Source organism: Pezoporus flaviventris, unplaced genomic scaffold (assembly GCF_033815535.1).
Source record: "Pezoporus flaviventris isolate CSIRO_AGI_PZ_B2104156 unplaced genomic scaffold, CSIRO_AGI_Pfla_v1 ptg000005l, whole genome shotgun sequence".
In the NCBI taxonomy this organism is placed as follows: domain Eukaryota; kingdom Metazoa; phylum Chordata; class Aves; order Psittaciformes; family Psittacidae; genus Pezoporus; species Pezoporus flaviventris.
In genome coordinates, this window is record NW_026892553.1 from 20,792,029 (window position 1) to 20,807,043 (window position 15,015).

Below are 15,015 nucleotides of genomic sequence, written 5' to 3' on the forward strand. Positions count from 1 at the left end.
AAAAGCCCTTTGCAAGTGCAGGATCACATCAGCCTCGCTGCATCTCAGAAGTGCTGCACATAGTCAATAGATGGAAAGAAATCAACCACTAGAAACCCCCTGAGCAGGTCACAACCGGAGGTAAAATGAGTAAGGAAGGGACTGAGATCTCCTGAGCTCAGGCTTTCCAATGTCACACATGTCCTTGGAGGCACTGAGATGCTCACAGTGCAGAGCTTTCCACAGGAGCTTGATCTTACCGCATTGGCAAGCTCAGTACACGCAGCTCTGCCCCACAGCAGCCTGGCTCCCTAGGGCAGCCAAATCTCTGAAAATCCCTGGAACTTCAAGAAGTGGTGGATGATAACCTTAATCCACAGCCAGGAGGAACTGCAGCACTGACTTTAATGGAAACAGAATTAGATCAACTCCAGCTACCAGGGAAAATCTTCCTTAATAACTGTTATTATAATGCAAATCTCTATGGCACCAGCCACCAGCACATATAAGTTCATTAAAATGGCAAAAATCCTGCAGGGGAAGAAGCATTCTTTCCTCCTGGTACAGAGTAGTAAATGAGATATGAGCTGAAAGGACTCACCCTTGGTTTCTCTAAGCATCACAGCAAAACAGCACATTCCCCAGCACCATTCCCTGCCTCAGGAAGAGGCCAACCACCCTCATAGCGCTCAGGAGCAAGTTGAGAAAATGTAGAGCACGTTGTTAAAAAGGAAAGAGTCACTCCTACCTAATAACAACCCCCAGCCCCTTTTTTAAATGACCTGTGGGTCAGGTGTGACACTGTAGTAGTACAGATGGGAGGGGAAATCAAAGCAAACAACACAACAGGGGGTGGTGAGGATTAGCAATTATACACTCAGGAAGCCCTGATAATTAGAAGCTTTTCAAGAGAAGGGTTAAAGGACTTTGCAAACCCAGATGGAAGCTGATTTTAACAAGCAGTGGTAAGTCCCAGCACTGGAGAGGCCATCAGCAGTGCAATGTCCTGTGCCGGTGCCTCCAGTACAACAGGGTACAGCTCCAACCAAGGCTGTGCTACACCAGCAGCCACCTGCCACTGCCCGAGTGCAAGGCAGTGATTAGCCTGATTGACTTTCTGAGGGATGTTATGATATTCAAATGAGTAATGATGCAGCCAGGACTGGTAAAGAATTATTCCCTCCGTAACAGTCAGAGCTCTTTGTGAGAGCCCAAAACCACTGGGTCATCTGATTGCTCAGAAGTGGCCCATCACCAGTGGCTCCCAGAGGAGGATTTCTGAGGAATTCACTTTTCCTTAATGACAGTGTGTAACGCAGCAGCTTTTTGCTTGAGTCAACAGAGCCCCAGACTGTTAGAGAGGGCTGGAGAACAGCTCACACCTGAAGCAGGCTTTTTGTCTTTTCCCAGGCAGAGGGAAGTGCACAGCAAAGAGTGGAACAAGTCACAGTTGATTTGCTTGTTCTTTAAATAGGGTTATGGTCATCTCCTTCCCTGCTCTAACTCAGGGAAGCTCAGAACATGGATGTGGATTTGTGAAATGGGTTCATTTAACTGTTATATTTGCCTTCTTAGAAAAGGCACATGAAAGCCATAGAATCATACAATAAAAGACTGGTTTAGGTTGGAAGGGACCTTAAAGCTCATCCAGTTCCAAGCCCCTGCCATAGGCAGTGACACCTTCCACTGGACCAGGCTGCTTGGGCCCTTTAAGAATGAAAAAACTACATATAAATCTAAGAGGCTGGCCAGAGCTGGTTCACCTTGTCCCCAAATGAACACTAACTTTGAGGTAGTTCTTGAGGTTTATTGCACTAACCAAGAAAACCAGGTCATGTAAAATGAAAACACCCACATTACCTGTGCAGCCAGAAGTGCCTTCCCAGCAGAGACTTGTTCACTCTGCACTTGTCTTAGACCATTATTTTCACTTCCCTGAGTTGTGCTTCATGAACGATACTACAGGGAGCAGACGTGACTTTTGGTGAATTGTACTGCATGGGGCTGTGAGTTGGAAACAAGGACTGGACACACTGAGCTGTGACAGAGGTAGTGTTCCCCCTCACATGTTCCTCATCCTAAACAGGGGTGCAACGTGGAGAAAGTGCTCCTAAGAAGCACAGGAGGGGACAAAGCTGCCCAGTGATCACAGGAGAGGGAGACTCAGAGCCCAAGAGCTGCTGACCACCTGCTGATGCCCCATCCTGCCCTTGCCAGCAGCTTGTTCATGTCATGACACAGCAGCAGTAAGTGGACCTGATTTTTAACACAATAAACCTCAGAAACCTGAGTAGGAGCTTCCAGAGCCCCCAGAAGCACAAGTGCAATTTCTCTGAGTAATAAACCCTGCAAAGGCCAAGCCCTGGCATGATGCTCAGGATGCTGCAGAAAGGCTGAGGCTGGATACAGCACTGGCCATCTCCTATGGCAGCTGGGATGAGATGGCTGGGTTCTGTCATGCCATGTCCCATGCAGCACACCCAGCTCCACCACCCTGTCTTACAGGTCTTGAGGCATTACAGGGGGGCTCAGACTGTCAGCACCCAGAAGCATGAACTAAAGCCTGTCTTGAAGTTTAATCACTTAATGAAAATGTAACTTTCAATACTTCATTAGCATCTCCCATCTGTTAAACACCATCCCAGAGAGTTTGGTGACACTTTAAAAGAAGCTGTGAAGAGACGTCTTTGTTTCAGATGTAATTGGACAGCTGTTTTATTATGAATTTATGAACTATGAAGATTAAAAAGAACCAGTTTTAGTAAACCATGTATTAACAATTACTCCTAACTAAAGTCACAACAAAACAAGTGCTAGGTAACTTTCATGGCAACAACTGGAAGCAGAAGATGATAAAGCAAAACCAGTGACGTTCAAAGGACAAAGGGTGCCTCCAGGCCAGGCTCACGTACCAGGCATGGGGTCCCTCAGCCACGGAATCCCACAAAGGGCTGGGAAGGGAGAAAGGATAGTGATGGCAGCAGGCTCAGAGGTAGAGATGATGGACCTGTTGGTGCTTTGAAAACATATTGCAGACTCTTCTTCCCCATGTCCTCAGTCTCTTTTGGCCAAGGCTGTCTGCCCTATAGGCACTGCAGAGAATGGGATGCTCTCCAATGTAGGGCTGCATCCTTCCTGGCTGTGAGGTGACAGAACCAAGGCCATGCTGAGCATCAGTGGTACCACAAAAAGCTGACCCCAAGCTGAGGAGTCCTGCATTCGTCCTTTCCACACTTCCCACTTTAGAAGAGATGTCTGTGCTTTGGCTGAACTCAGTGCCAATGACCAGAGGCCACAGAAAGCAGCTCCTGGGGTTTCCATCGGAGTTTCCCAGTTGCTATGGAGCAGGTTTTGAGCAAGTCTTTGCCCTGAAAGAGTTTCAGTGAAAAGGCTCAGAAGGGTTAAATGAAGACAGGTACATATGCCATGTGTGCAAACCACTTATCTTCTGCTGCCAAATTAAATCTGTTGCCAATCATTGTGCCTTCCCAACAGCTGCCTCCTGCTCTTTCTCCACCTCAGCTCTCCATTTGGCTTTCTTTTCTATGTTCATCCGCACCAGAGTTTGATCCTTCTTAGCAGCCTTGAAAGGAAATGGTGAAAATCATTGAACACACACATTCCCCACCGCTGAGTTTCCCCACATTTGCACCAGTGGCTTTCATACCCCACTGACCCTTTTGGTATGTTGCAGTGACAGAAGTTGATGTATTTGCTTGGTTTACCAATTTTTCACCATTTGCAGCTCTGATTCTCAGGAAAATCACGCTTATAACTATTTACAGGTACACTGGGGCATACAAATCAGGCACCAGACCCTCACTGCCCACCACTGGGATGGGAAGAATTGAATGCCACAGCTGTTGGTGGCTGTAGTGGCACAGGCTAGGTAGGCAGGACCAAGGAAGCCTCCTGCTCCCCAGATGCAGGGCAAGACCAGGCACTATTGACACTGTATAATGTACTCCACAACCTTTGGACCAGCCTCTTGGTGAGATACCATGATAGAGAGCACTGTTCTGCACAGGTTCATGGCAAAGCGGGTCAGAAGGAACACATTAACCAGCACATTTACCAGCTGTGCTTCCCACATACTTATTTACAAAGAGAGCATACGTAGACCATACATTAAGTGGGTTGGTTCACCAAGAAACAATACTCACTTCTTTGCCTGTGATGACCATGGCCAAACAGCCCAGCACAGTCAGTGCAATCATGATGTAGCACACCTTTATCCTGACGTTGCTCCTTGCTGCTTCGAGGAGCTCAGACCTGTGGAGGACAGAGCAGAGTTTCCATCCTGCAGCAGCATGTGTGACATGAGACCATGGGGAGCTGAGTAATGAATCCTCAAGTCTTCCAGCAAGTGCTTATTAATGTACAATGTGTTTCAGCCTCCTCTTTCTGCAAGTTCTCAGAGGACTCCTCAAAAAATTAGCTTATAGGGGAAAGATTTAGTCACCCTCCCACACAGGCAGGGTACTGCTACTCCCAACAGTCATCAGTAACAACACGAATAACGAATCCTGCTCAACAAACTGCATATTAGATATAAAGCCACTTGTCTTGCAAAAGATGCTCCAGCTTAGTCTGAAATGTATTGTATCCGATACAGTTTCCTTCACAGGGCATGACAAAAAGTTTATGCTCCCCAACAATTCAGGTTCATCAGCAGCAGAGCCCATCAGCACGGAGGAGGGCGAACCCCCCCACATGAGCACCACTGCGGGTAATGCTGACTGGGAGCTCAACCTGTACATTCACATCCAAAAGCATCATTCAGACAGGTCTACTTACGATATGTGCTTGGGGATGTCCTCCTCCCTTTTAAAGCGTCCTGCCCACACTAACACCTTTTTATCAAAGTTCGTAGGCCTTCTGTCGCGTTGGAAAGTCTTGTAACCTGCAGGACATTTTATAGGAGAAAACAATGAGCTGAGCTTAAAGGGAGGAGAAAAAAAGCTGTCATTCAGCAGGAAAGGAGTGCGAGTTCAAAACAACACTTCTCTATTCCGTGAGAGCCAAATGTGCTTTCTTGTGTCAGAAGGAGCCAGCAGCTGGGGGGAGAGGCTTTCTTACATTTGCAGCTTATTTAATTTTGTGCTTTATTTGTTGTTGTTTAGGTAGGTTTTAAACTAGAACTGTCTTCTAACCTTCCTGATGAAGGGGGAAAGGATGCGGGGCTGAAGCCACCCAAGCCCGCAGCATTGCTCTTAACCTGCAAGCATCTTGCTTTTAAATGGCCCAACTAGTGAGTTAAGCAACCTGTCAGCAGCATTAACAACTCCTCGACAGCGTCTCCTCCTGTAAGCACTGATGGAGAGATGAGGTCTGTTAAAGCACAGCCTGGTGGGAGGCTGGCAGTAGCTCTCATGCAAGCTGGGTACCACATTACTGTACTCTAATGATGATACATTACATCCCACCAGACTACTACGGTGATGCCATTAGCATGCTGTCACCGTGAGCGGAATGAGAAAGGGACTCTGGCTCCTCTTGGTGGAAGCAAACCCAATGACAGGCCACGACAAGGGCAGTGGTAGGGTGACGCGGAAAAAAACAGCAATGGCTAGCTCAAATCCTGCCTATTGCATTGCACCCCTGTGCAGTGGCCATCACAGGGGACCTGGGACCGCTCACACACCCAGGCTGATGCAACCAGGGTGCCTGGTTACACTGCCCTGTGCTTGCAAGGGTGGGACTGGTGGTTAGAAATGCCCCACGGGAGACCAGGGCGTGCAGGGACATAATGATGGCCCCAGCCTCAGTGCCCTGCACTCCCTGTTGGTGCTGGGCTGAAAGGAAATCTCTGCTGCTACAGAACAGAGCAGAGGGAGCATCTCTTCCTGACAGTGCTCGTGAAATTACATTAGGCTCCTTAGCCCCTGGCCTGCTCGTGCGTGCCAGGGCTTGTGAAGGGCTGAGCAACCCTGGGGGTAAATCCTGGCACCCAGACCTCAGGTACATTTACTTTCCTGCTTCTTGTGCTTCCCTTTCAGAGGATGCCTGTGAGGCTGAGAACTGCATCTGGAACATCAGCAAGGGGCTGAACTGGGCCTGCAGCCAGCAGTGGCCTTGAACACTGTCAGGGATGGGGCAGCCACAGCTTCTCTGGGCACCCTGTGCCAGCGCCTCAGCACCCTCCCAGGGAAGAGCTTCTGCCTAAGAGCTCAGCTCAGTCTCCCCTCGGGCAGGTTAAAGCCATTCCCCTTGGCCTGTCCCTCCATCCCTTGTCCCAAGCCCCTCTCCAGCTTTCCTGCAGCCCCTTCAGGCACTGGAGCTGCTCTCAGGTCTCCCCTTCAGGAGCCTTCTCTTCTCCAGGCTGCCCCAGCCCAGCTCTCTCAGCCTGGCTCCAGAGCAGAGCTGCTCCAGCCCTCGCAGCAGCTCCGTGTTACAGATACGCACAACAGTAAAAGATGGAAGTGCCGCTTGTATTTGGCGCCGTAGGAGGAGGATCGAGCACTCAGCCCACCCCGTGCACTGCGCTGCTCAGAGCTCCCGCTCTGCTCCACGGCTCGGGAGCGTTCCTGACCCGCACGGCAGCACCAGCCCCACGGCAGCACCAGGCTCACTCACCCCCGTTTCCCGGCAATGCCCTCTCACCCCCGCGCTGCAGCGGGACACAGCGCCCGAGCCCTCCCCACCCACCTGGCTCAGCCGTCTGCAGGGCCCCGTCCTCAGCGCCCTTGGCTCTGCCGCCGCCGGCTCTGCTGGGGTGCAGGCCGGGCCGAGCCCCCCGCCACAGCCCGCGGCTGCGCCCCAGCATCCCCCCCAGCACCCGCAGCATCCCCCCTGCGGCCCAGCGCCTGCCCTCCGGCCCGGAGCACGCAGCCCGGCTGCCGCAGCACGGCACAGGCCGCTGCCGACAGTTATGGCCGCCCGACTTCCCCTTCCTGTCAGCAGGGAGCGGCGGCGCTGCCAGCCCCGCTGCCGGCAGCCTCCGCCCGCGTCACCGTGACGAGGCTGAGCTGGCACCGGCGGGACCGGGCCGCGCCTGCGGAGCGAGCGGGCAGGGCTGAGCTCCGCGGTGCCTCAGCCCCTCGGCGCAGGCAGGGGCATTTCCAGCGCTTCCTGCTGTTATCAGAACCGGTTACACTGCGGAGCTCACAGAACCACATCACAGAACCACAGCCCGGCTGCGGTTGAAGGGACCTTAAAGCTCCTCCAGCTCCAGCCCCTGCCACGGGCAGGGACCCCTTCCATTGGAGCACCTTGCTCCAAGCCCCTGTGTCCAACCTGGCCTTGAGCACTGCCAGGGATGGGGCAGCCACAGCTTCTCTGGGCACCCTGTGCCAGCGCCTCAGCACCCTCCCAGGGAAGAGCTTCTGCCTAAGAGCTCAGCTCAGTCTCCCCTCGGGCAGGTTAAAGCCATTCCCCTTGGCCTGTCCCTCCATCCCTTGTCCCAAGCCCCTCTCCAGCTTTCCTGCAGCCCCTTCAGGCACTGGAGCTGCTCTCAGGTCTCCCCTTCAGGAGCCTTCTCTTCTCCAGCTGACCCAGCCCAGCTCTCTCAGCACATCAGTGTTAAACGGGATGTCTGAAGAGCAGAGGCGTTCTCCCGACCTCAATAAACGTGGTTTGGTGGAAGGAAACTAAAGCCCAAGTTTGCTGTCAGTACACTTGGGAAGTTCATCCCGCACCCAGACTGCAGACTTTCCCAGCATAGAAACGTGTTTCAGCTATATTTCAGGTTTGAAACTAAGAAACTGTATCAAACCCCTCAGGTGATGCTGCAGTAGTCAGTAAAATCATCACTGAAATGTAGCAGTACCCATAAGGTATTTACCCTCTTTGAATTCAATCTCCACAAAGTCCGGATGTTTTCCGTAACATCAGCTGCTCTAAGCTGAGGATGAATCCAGCCCAATGCCGTTTTATCTCTGTGACATTTCTCCTGCATTTTGCACACAATTCTACCCGCTGGGTCAAGAAATGGAAATGCAGAATACTGGCTTCGATTGGAGCCTCTCCTCAGACATACAAGGCTCTAAAGCTGATTTACAACAGGGAAATGAGTTCCATTTGAAAGGGAAGACACAGTTGCCGAAAGGGAAATATTCAGAACTGTTTAGTTATACTATCAAATGCAATATTGCAGAGAATCAAAGCGTGTCTGAGAGCAAGGGGAGAACTGCAAGGGAACAGAGCTTGGGATGTTGGCAAGGATATTGTTTAATGGCTGAGAGGATGAAGGATGTGACACAGATGCAGCTCCAGGTACCAGGCTCCTGGCCCGAAGCTAAAACTCTACCGTTCATGGAGATGTTTCGTATTTTCTGAGAACATGGAGTTATTGATACTGGGGAAAGAAGAAACTCCCAGGAATGACAAACACAGGTTTTCCTCATTCATGGAAGCTCCGCAATGCATCCAGACATGACTTAATGTGTTTAGCTTAATTCCCTTGCCATTTGGTAAAGCAAAGTAGATCCATTTCCAGATCAGGACCCCACAGAGGAAATACATGGTGGGCAGGGTGAGCAGGAGGGGCTGGGGAGCGATGGATGGGGCAAGCTGCTGCAATGCTCACATTGCTCTTGAAGGCATCCAACCCCACAGGGGCTCCAGCACTTGCGCTTTAACAGGCACTCTCCAAAATGCTTGTTGTAAAGATGACTGTCTTTACATTGTGTCTGCTTCTGGATTTAAAGGGATTTTCAGGCCTCCAGCCCTTATCCACCTCAGGGCTGCCAATCGTTTCTTATAGAAGACACACCAGCTGACAGCTGTATTATTCACATCTGCATGAGGAAAGAAAGCACTTCAGGATTTATTATGCCAGCATTTAGAAGTGCAAAGACACAGAAGTCCTCCTGAAACCACAGAGGCAGTAACTTGTTCCTGAATTTTAGATGCTTCTCAGCACCATGAATGCTTAATGCCGGGGTGAGTTTTATTGCAGCACATGAAAGCTAATAAAAAGCTGTATACATCATTGCATTGGGAGTTCAATCTTTCCCTTGAATACTGTGGATCTCTCTCTGGCCCAGAGCATCTTGAATCCCTTCCTGAACAGCAGAGAGATGCAGAATACTCTTGGACCAGGGTAGCCTTGTGTGCAACCTGATGGCCTTAGTCCTCCTTAGAGGTGTTTTCTGCCTAGCCCAGTACATGCATATCCCTCTTGGCCCAGGTTACAAAACCATACAAAACCAAAAAATCCATTCACCCCCTCACCAGCCATCGCTTGATACCCACCAGCGACTCATTAGCAGAATGCCTCTGTGATTTCATAACCATTAAGCTCATAGGCAGCAACAACTTGTTCAGAGATGCAGAAATCGAGGCTTGAAGCACCATCTTACCCTCCTCCCACAGCTCCTGCCAGGAGGAGAGCAGGACCCCAGCTCCTCAGCAGGCCCTGGACAGCACAGAGAGCAACTCACACAGACTGGGCTGTACAGACATCCCCAGGCTTCCTCTGACCCTCGCTGCAAGGGGGGAACGCAGATCTGAAGGACTTGGAGTTATGAAGGAGCAGCCTAGCTCAGAGAGAGCTGAGGATGGTCCCTGTGGCTGTGGGGGTGGTGGTGCAGACTCTGACCTCTCTGTTTGCTGTCTGAGAGCAGTACGCAGCTGTAACACTTGCTGCACACTGGTACCAACACTAAGGATGGAAAACACAAAACCTCACAGGGCTGCATCCCGCCTCCGCAGCATCTTCACACCCCTTCTGCCACCTCGGACACATCATCAGCTCTTCCTGTACTGCTCCCAACAGCCACAGGATTGAAAGACTTTACTGCTCCAGAAGCCCAAGGTTCCTGCACATCTCTTTACATCTCCTGCACAACCCACTCCTACCTCTCCTGGTGGTAATGGAAATGCCTACAAACAAGGGCCACTGCAACGCTGCTGTAACCAAGAGGACCCATAAACCACACTTGCTTCATTCCTTTGACTCCAGGTTTTTAGCTAAGATGCAGTAGAATATTTGTTGGGAATGCAGTTATAAATTGTCTTCATAGGAGCCAAATTCAGTGGAGCTTGAGCTGCATCTGGAGCTGCAAATCTCTGCAAGCAAAGACTAAAGGGGGACTTGGGATGGGTCTGACTTGCCCTGGATAGAAAGGGCAGGGTTTACAGCAGCTGTGTCAGAAGGACAAAGCTCATGGCAGCAAAACAAAACTAAGTCGTTGCTTTGGTAAAGCCCCATAGGACCTTTCCCAGAGTTTGGGATGATCCTAGAGAGGCAATGAAATGGCATCTCTCCTCCAACACAGGGTGACCCATTACATGCCTACCAATGGGCTGAAGCGCAGGCTGGCTGCCCAAGTCCAGCTTCACCACGGAGGAGCAGCCAGATGCAAGCAACAAAGCTCCCAGGGAATTCCTCCAAGGTGTTCAGGCCGTCGGGATGAAATACAGCTTGGGAAATGAGTGCACTGATAAGCTACCAGGCCGCTGACTTCTGCAGTAATGCACAATTGGAGCATAGAGCAAATATGTGCAAAGCCCTGAAAGGAAAACAAATCCTGACAATTTACATTTTGACTCAGAGCTTGGAAAACCATTCAATTTAAACCGTTTCCACATCTGTTTCCCCAGCTGAGCCTGAGAACCACTCTGACAAGGACACACTCATTCACTTGTCACTTAATGATTTTCTTTCCTGAGAAAAATGGCATTGTCTGCAAAAACCAGGCACATTTAGGAATTTTTCAGCCCATTAGTCAACAGTTTAGGTTAAAAAAGAAACCTAATTTGAAAAGACTGAACGATTCTCTGCAGAAATGTCTTTTCCCCACACTTGTTTTCATATAAGGATGGCTTACACTCTGCTCAGCTCCTGGGGAGAAGCCATGTACCATCAATCAGGCTAATAAGCCTCCTGGGATGGTTTGCAGCCCCTGCACTGTGTGGTCAGATTTCCCCTTTTAGTGACTGTCTGCATATGTATGCAATCAAATGTACCCTGGGCAACACAAGGAGAGGCACTACTACGGGGCCAGTTTGTCCCAGCACTGCACACCACGGGAGTCCATGACAGAACCAGGTGCCTCCTGTCTTGACAATCATGGACTGGTTTGGGTGGGAAGGGTCCCAAAAGCTCATTTCTGGCCACATTTCCTTCGCTCAGGATGACTCCAGGCTACCAAATGCAGGTTGCCATGGAAAAAGCAGATGGAATTCTAAGATGTACCAGGAAAGTCATTCCAGTAGAGAGAAAATTCAGTATTCCCATATAAGGCATCTGGAATAGCCTGCACTACTCTGGTTACTCAGGAAAGGTACTGAAGAAGAAAGGGAATTAAGGAAGAAATGAGAGCAATATGTCTTTTTCTTGGCCAGCAAACTACAAATGAAGAGGAATCATAGTAGATATCTCTCCGAGAAACTCAATGCCAGAGAAGAAGGGCAATTAGCTTGGCAGAGTCACAGCATTGATACCTGAAGGAGATAAGCTGCTCATAATGGATGCCAAGGGCTGCACCTTTCCTGGTGGTGTTCCTTGTAACTTCCAGCAAAGGGGCAGGGGCTGTCTCCATCCATCCATTAGCTAATGATGGTACCACAAAGAACTCACCAGGCTCCTGCAGTGCTGCTGGGCAGGTTCAGCTTTAGGCCATAACTGCAGTCATTAGTGTTTGGAAAACAAGTTTCCAGGGAAGCAAAATTACACACCAAGGAAATAATAAGCAGCAGTGTAATCAGATGTGAGAGGGAGATCATTTCATTACCTGAACCAGGCCTCATTATTCACTATTTCCCTAGCAAGAGCTGATAAATGCAGGCTAATGAATCCTAGTGCTCTGGATGAGCGGGAGGAGTGCGGCTCGGTGCTGCCGTGGGCTAAGCAGGACCAGAGAATCCAGCTGTCAGCTAGCAATCCGACAGGTACAATATGACCTCATCCCTTGCACTGCAGTGAGATGAGAAAAGGGGTTTACCCACTGCTGGCTTGGTCTTACAGAGCAACCCTGGCTGTGGGAATGCCGCGGCTCCCATCTGGCCAAGGCAGGTGAATAGAACATTAAGCATCCCAAGGATAACAGTGGGTCTGCATACACTGGTGATATAGAATCAGAGAATCAATTAGGTTGGAAAAGAGCTTTAGGATCATCAAGTCCAATATGTGCAAAGGCCAGAGCTGGCTCTTTAGGGAAACACATCAAGGACCAACAGTAACAGCTGGAGACTCCCAGACTGTCCTGGCAGTTAAATGCCATCCTCAGCCTGGTCATGACACAAGGAAGACATCAACAGAGAAAGGGGCAACAGCATCAACACAGAAAAACACAGTAGCAGGACCTTTGCCTGCTTCTGCACACCTTCATTTCATCAGCACAGTTCTCCACTGGCTACTATGGCCATTCCTCCCTTTAAAACACAAGGAAACAGCAAATACACCATTCACTGTACACAGTAATTAAACACCACCACCAAACCAACCAACCAAAAAAACCCACAAAACCCCAAGTGATGCCAAAGGATCCATTAGAAAAGGGGAGAAACCTCTGTCATATAAATGAGTTCTGAGTTGCAAAAACTGCCTCTGTTTTTGTGTACCTTCCGCATACCTCCCAAGCAACGTGGCCCCTACATTTCATATGAAGAACAAGAACATTTGGCAAGGCTCCCCTGGAAGGAGTTTAGACACTAACAGCCAAGGTAAGGTGAAAACCTATTCAGAGAGAGGGAACAAGCGTGTCCTGACATTGCAGGGAAATGCTGCCCTCATCTGTCTTCCAGTGACAGGTTTCATTTTCCTGCCTACCACGCCTGAACCATCCATCACATCCAGAATGAAAAGGTGACTCCATTGTTGCAACCAGCTCTGAAGTGTGTGCCTGGGTCTCTGTTTGCCCTGGAGCCATTAAGCCATGCTGGCATTGGTAGCTGGAGTCAGTGTGACCCTGCGGCTGCAATGGAATTTAGATGTAGAAGTGTCTTGTATTGAAGATAATGCCTTGGCCTAAAAGAAGAAAATGGATTATGGGTTCTTCAAAAGACTGAAACTGACTGAAGGAAAGCATAATTCCCAATGCTGGGAGAGCGGGAATACTGAGAAGCAGTGCTGGGGCTTCGCAAGAGCAGAGGAACCCTTGGTCCAGCAGCGATGTGCACAGCAGTGCGCCGAGCAGTGACCTGGGGACCTGGATGCCTGCAGCCCAGCCTGCTATAGAAAGCCACAGAGAACAGGGCTGGTTTGCTCCTTTATCCACACTGGTGAAAATTCAGGACATACACACACAGACAAGGCACATTGCGAGCATCATCATCAGTGGCTCGCAGGGAGGTGAAATAAAGGAGAAGTTGAACATACATTCATATTTCATTAAAGTATAAGCTTTGAAGCTGTACCGTGCACCATCAATGCACCTGCACCCAGCTCCTTCCAGTGTTCCCACCAGCCAGAGACTCTTTCACAGTGAATTATCTGCTTTTACCTTATTTTTATTAATAGCATAGAGAACAGCCATCCCTGCTGGGGCAGGAAGCTGGTTGGCAGGGGTGCTTGTTGCTTATTTCACCTTGTGGAACTCAGGCTACCCATAACAAAGCTACTCATAGTGAAAACTCTGCACCAGAAGTTCTCTTCTGGTTGCTGAGGAGAAATAAAGTAAGTCTGGAGCTCAGGAGGTGGTGCACTAGAGGAAGATGTCTGGATGAAACTGCATTCGGGCTCCACTGAACACGAATCTGTTTGGGCCTGGCAGGGCATGAACAAGAGGGAAAATTCAATAGGTTTCTCTTGGCAACAATCTGTATTTGCTTGTACATGAGTTAAAGTTTGCAAATGTGAATCGAGTAGTTCAAGGTTTGCTCTCCAGGAGAGGGGTGTGAGATCAAACCAAAGGCACAGGTCAGCATCTTGTCCCTGACACCAGCCTGACGTAGACACCCAGGGAAGGGTGTAAGAGCAATGCACACACTGCAGACCTGCTCTCCTGGTGTTCTCAAAGCCTCTGGCACCAGAAGTGGCATCTCATCCTCAGGCATGGAGAGTGAATGAGAACAGGGTGAGGCTCATCTGAACTCTGGGGACTGGGCAGTGAGGGTGCTCCACGTGTCACAGAGTTGTGATGTAGGGCTGGAAAGTTCCACTTAGTGGGACAACTGGTTTGCCAAGGTAATCCATGGTCAATTTCAGCCTGCAGAGGCCAGGGTGACATTAAGACGGCAGCCCTATGGCTACTGGAATGCTTGGCTAGAAGCCATGAGGCACTACAGTCTGGAGAAGAGAGGACACTGGGGAGACCTTGTTGCAGCCTTTCAGTTCTTAAAAGGGGCCTCAAAGAAAGATGGGGAGAGGCTTTTCAGCAGGGGCTGTTGCAGCAGGACGAGGGGTGATGGGCTTAAACTAAAAGAGGGAGATTGAGGCTGGAAGTGAGGAAGAGACTTTGTACAGTGAGAGTGGTAAAATCCTGGCACAGGCTGTCCAGAGAGGTGGTGGATGCCCCATCCCTGGAGACATTGCAGACCAGGCTGGATGTGGTTCTAAGCAACGTGGTCTGGTTGGAGATGTCCCTGCCCATTGCAGGGGTTGGACCAAATGGGCTTTGAAGGTTTCTTCTCACCCAAACCATTCTGTGATCCTCTGTCCTTTTAATGCATCTGGCACTGGATACAAAAGACCTTTCACTGCAGCCGCTCTAATTCAGAGCTCGGACACTGCGAGAGCCGCCAGCCAGGCAGGAGCGATGCCAAAGGACTCGGCTTCATCACGGCGCGTCCAGAGCCCCAAAGCAGCCCCGCAGCGCTCCCCGACAAGCCGCGGTTCATGCCCATCCCTCGCAGGCCCCCACTGCATGGGCGCGATCGGAAGACGCGAGCACAGGCTGCTCTCTGCCGGTTAGCCCAGCGCCGCGCAGCCCCGCTGGAGGCAAACAGGGATGGGGTGGAAGTGAACTTCAATACCTCCCTTTCGTCTGGCTTCATGCTTATGAGCAGCCTCTGCAATAGAAATCACTTTGGGGGGTTACGTTTGATTTCATAAGCTTGGCCCCCTAGCTTTAGCTTTATGTACAGCTTTGATGTATGGCTTTGCATGCATATACAAATGCCAGCTTTCTGAAAAGTTTCCCTGAGATAGGT

At 50.2% G+C, this 15,015-nt stretch overlaps 1 protein-coding gene and 1 long non-coding RNA gene across 2 annotated transcripts; both read right to left on the reverse strand.

The window, feature by feature from the left end:
- Nucleotides 1-2,665: 2,665 nt before the first annotated feature.
- LOC133265577 (protein FAM162B-like) lies at nucleotides 2,666-6,797 on the reverse strand. Its single transcript, XM_061446253.1, has 4 exons — nucleotides 6,628-6,797; nucleotides 4,777-4,882; nucleotides 4,143-4,251; nucleotides 2,666-3,562 (listed from the first exon to the last, which is right to left on the reverse strand). The coding sequence occupies exons 1-4, from the start codon at nucleotides 6,764-6,766 to the stop codon at nucleotides 3,455-3,457; spliced, it is 462 nt and encodes a 153-aa protein (XP_061302237.1). The 5' UTR covers nucleotides 6,767-6,797; the 3' UTR covers nucleotides 2,666-3,454.
- Nucleotides 5,089-6,448, reverse strand: LOC133265578 (uncharacterized). Its single transcript, XR_009742024.1, has 2 exons — nucleotides 5,945-6,448; nucleotides 5,089-5,277 (listed from the first exon to the last, which is right to left on the reverse strand). It is a non-coding gene; the product is annotated as an uncharacterized LOC133265578 (long non-coding RNA).
- Nucleotides 6,798-15,015: the final 8,218 nt, after the last annotated feature.

Bases quoted from the DNA above. Each gene is read 5' to 3' on its own strand.
- LOC133265577 (XM_061446253.1), bottom strand. From the start codon at position 6,766: ATGCTGCGGGTGCTGGGGGGGATGCTGGGGCGCAGCCGCGGGCTGTGG. The intron at 4,883-6,627 runs GTGGGTGGGGAG...AATGTCCTGCAG, and splicing joins CCTGCAGACGGCTGAGCCAG to GTTACAAGACTTTCCAACGC. The intron at 4,252-4,776 runs GTAAGTAGACCT...TGTCCTCCACAG, and splicing joins GACATCCCCAAGCACATATC to GTCTGAGCTCCTCGAAGCAG.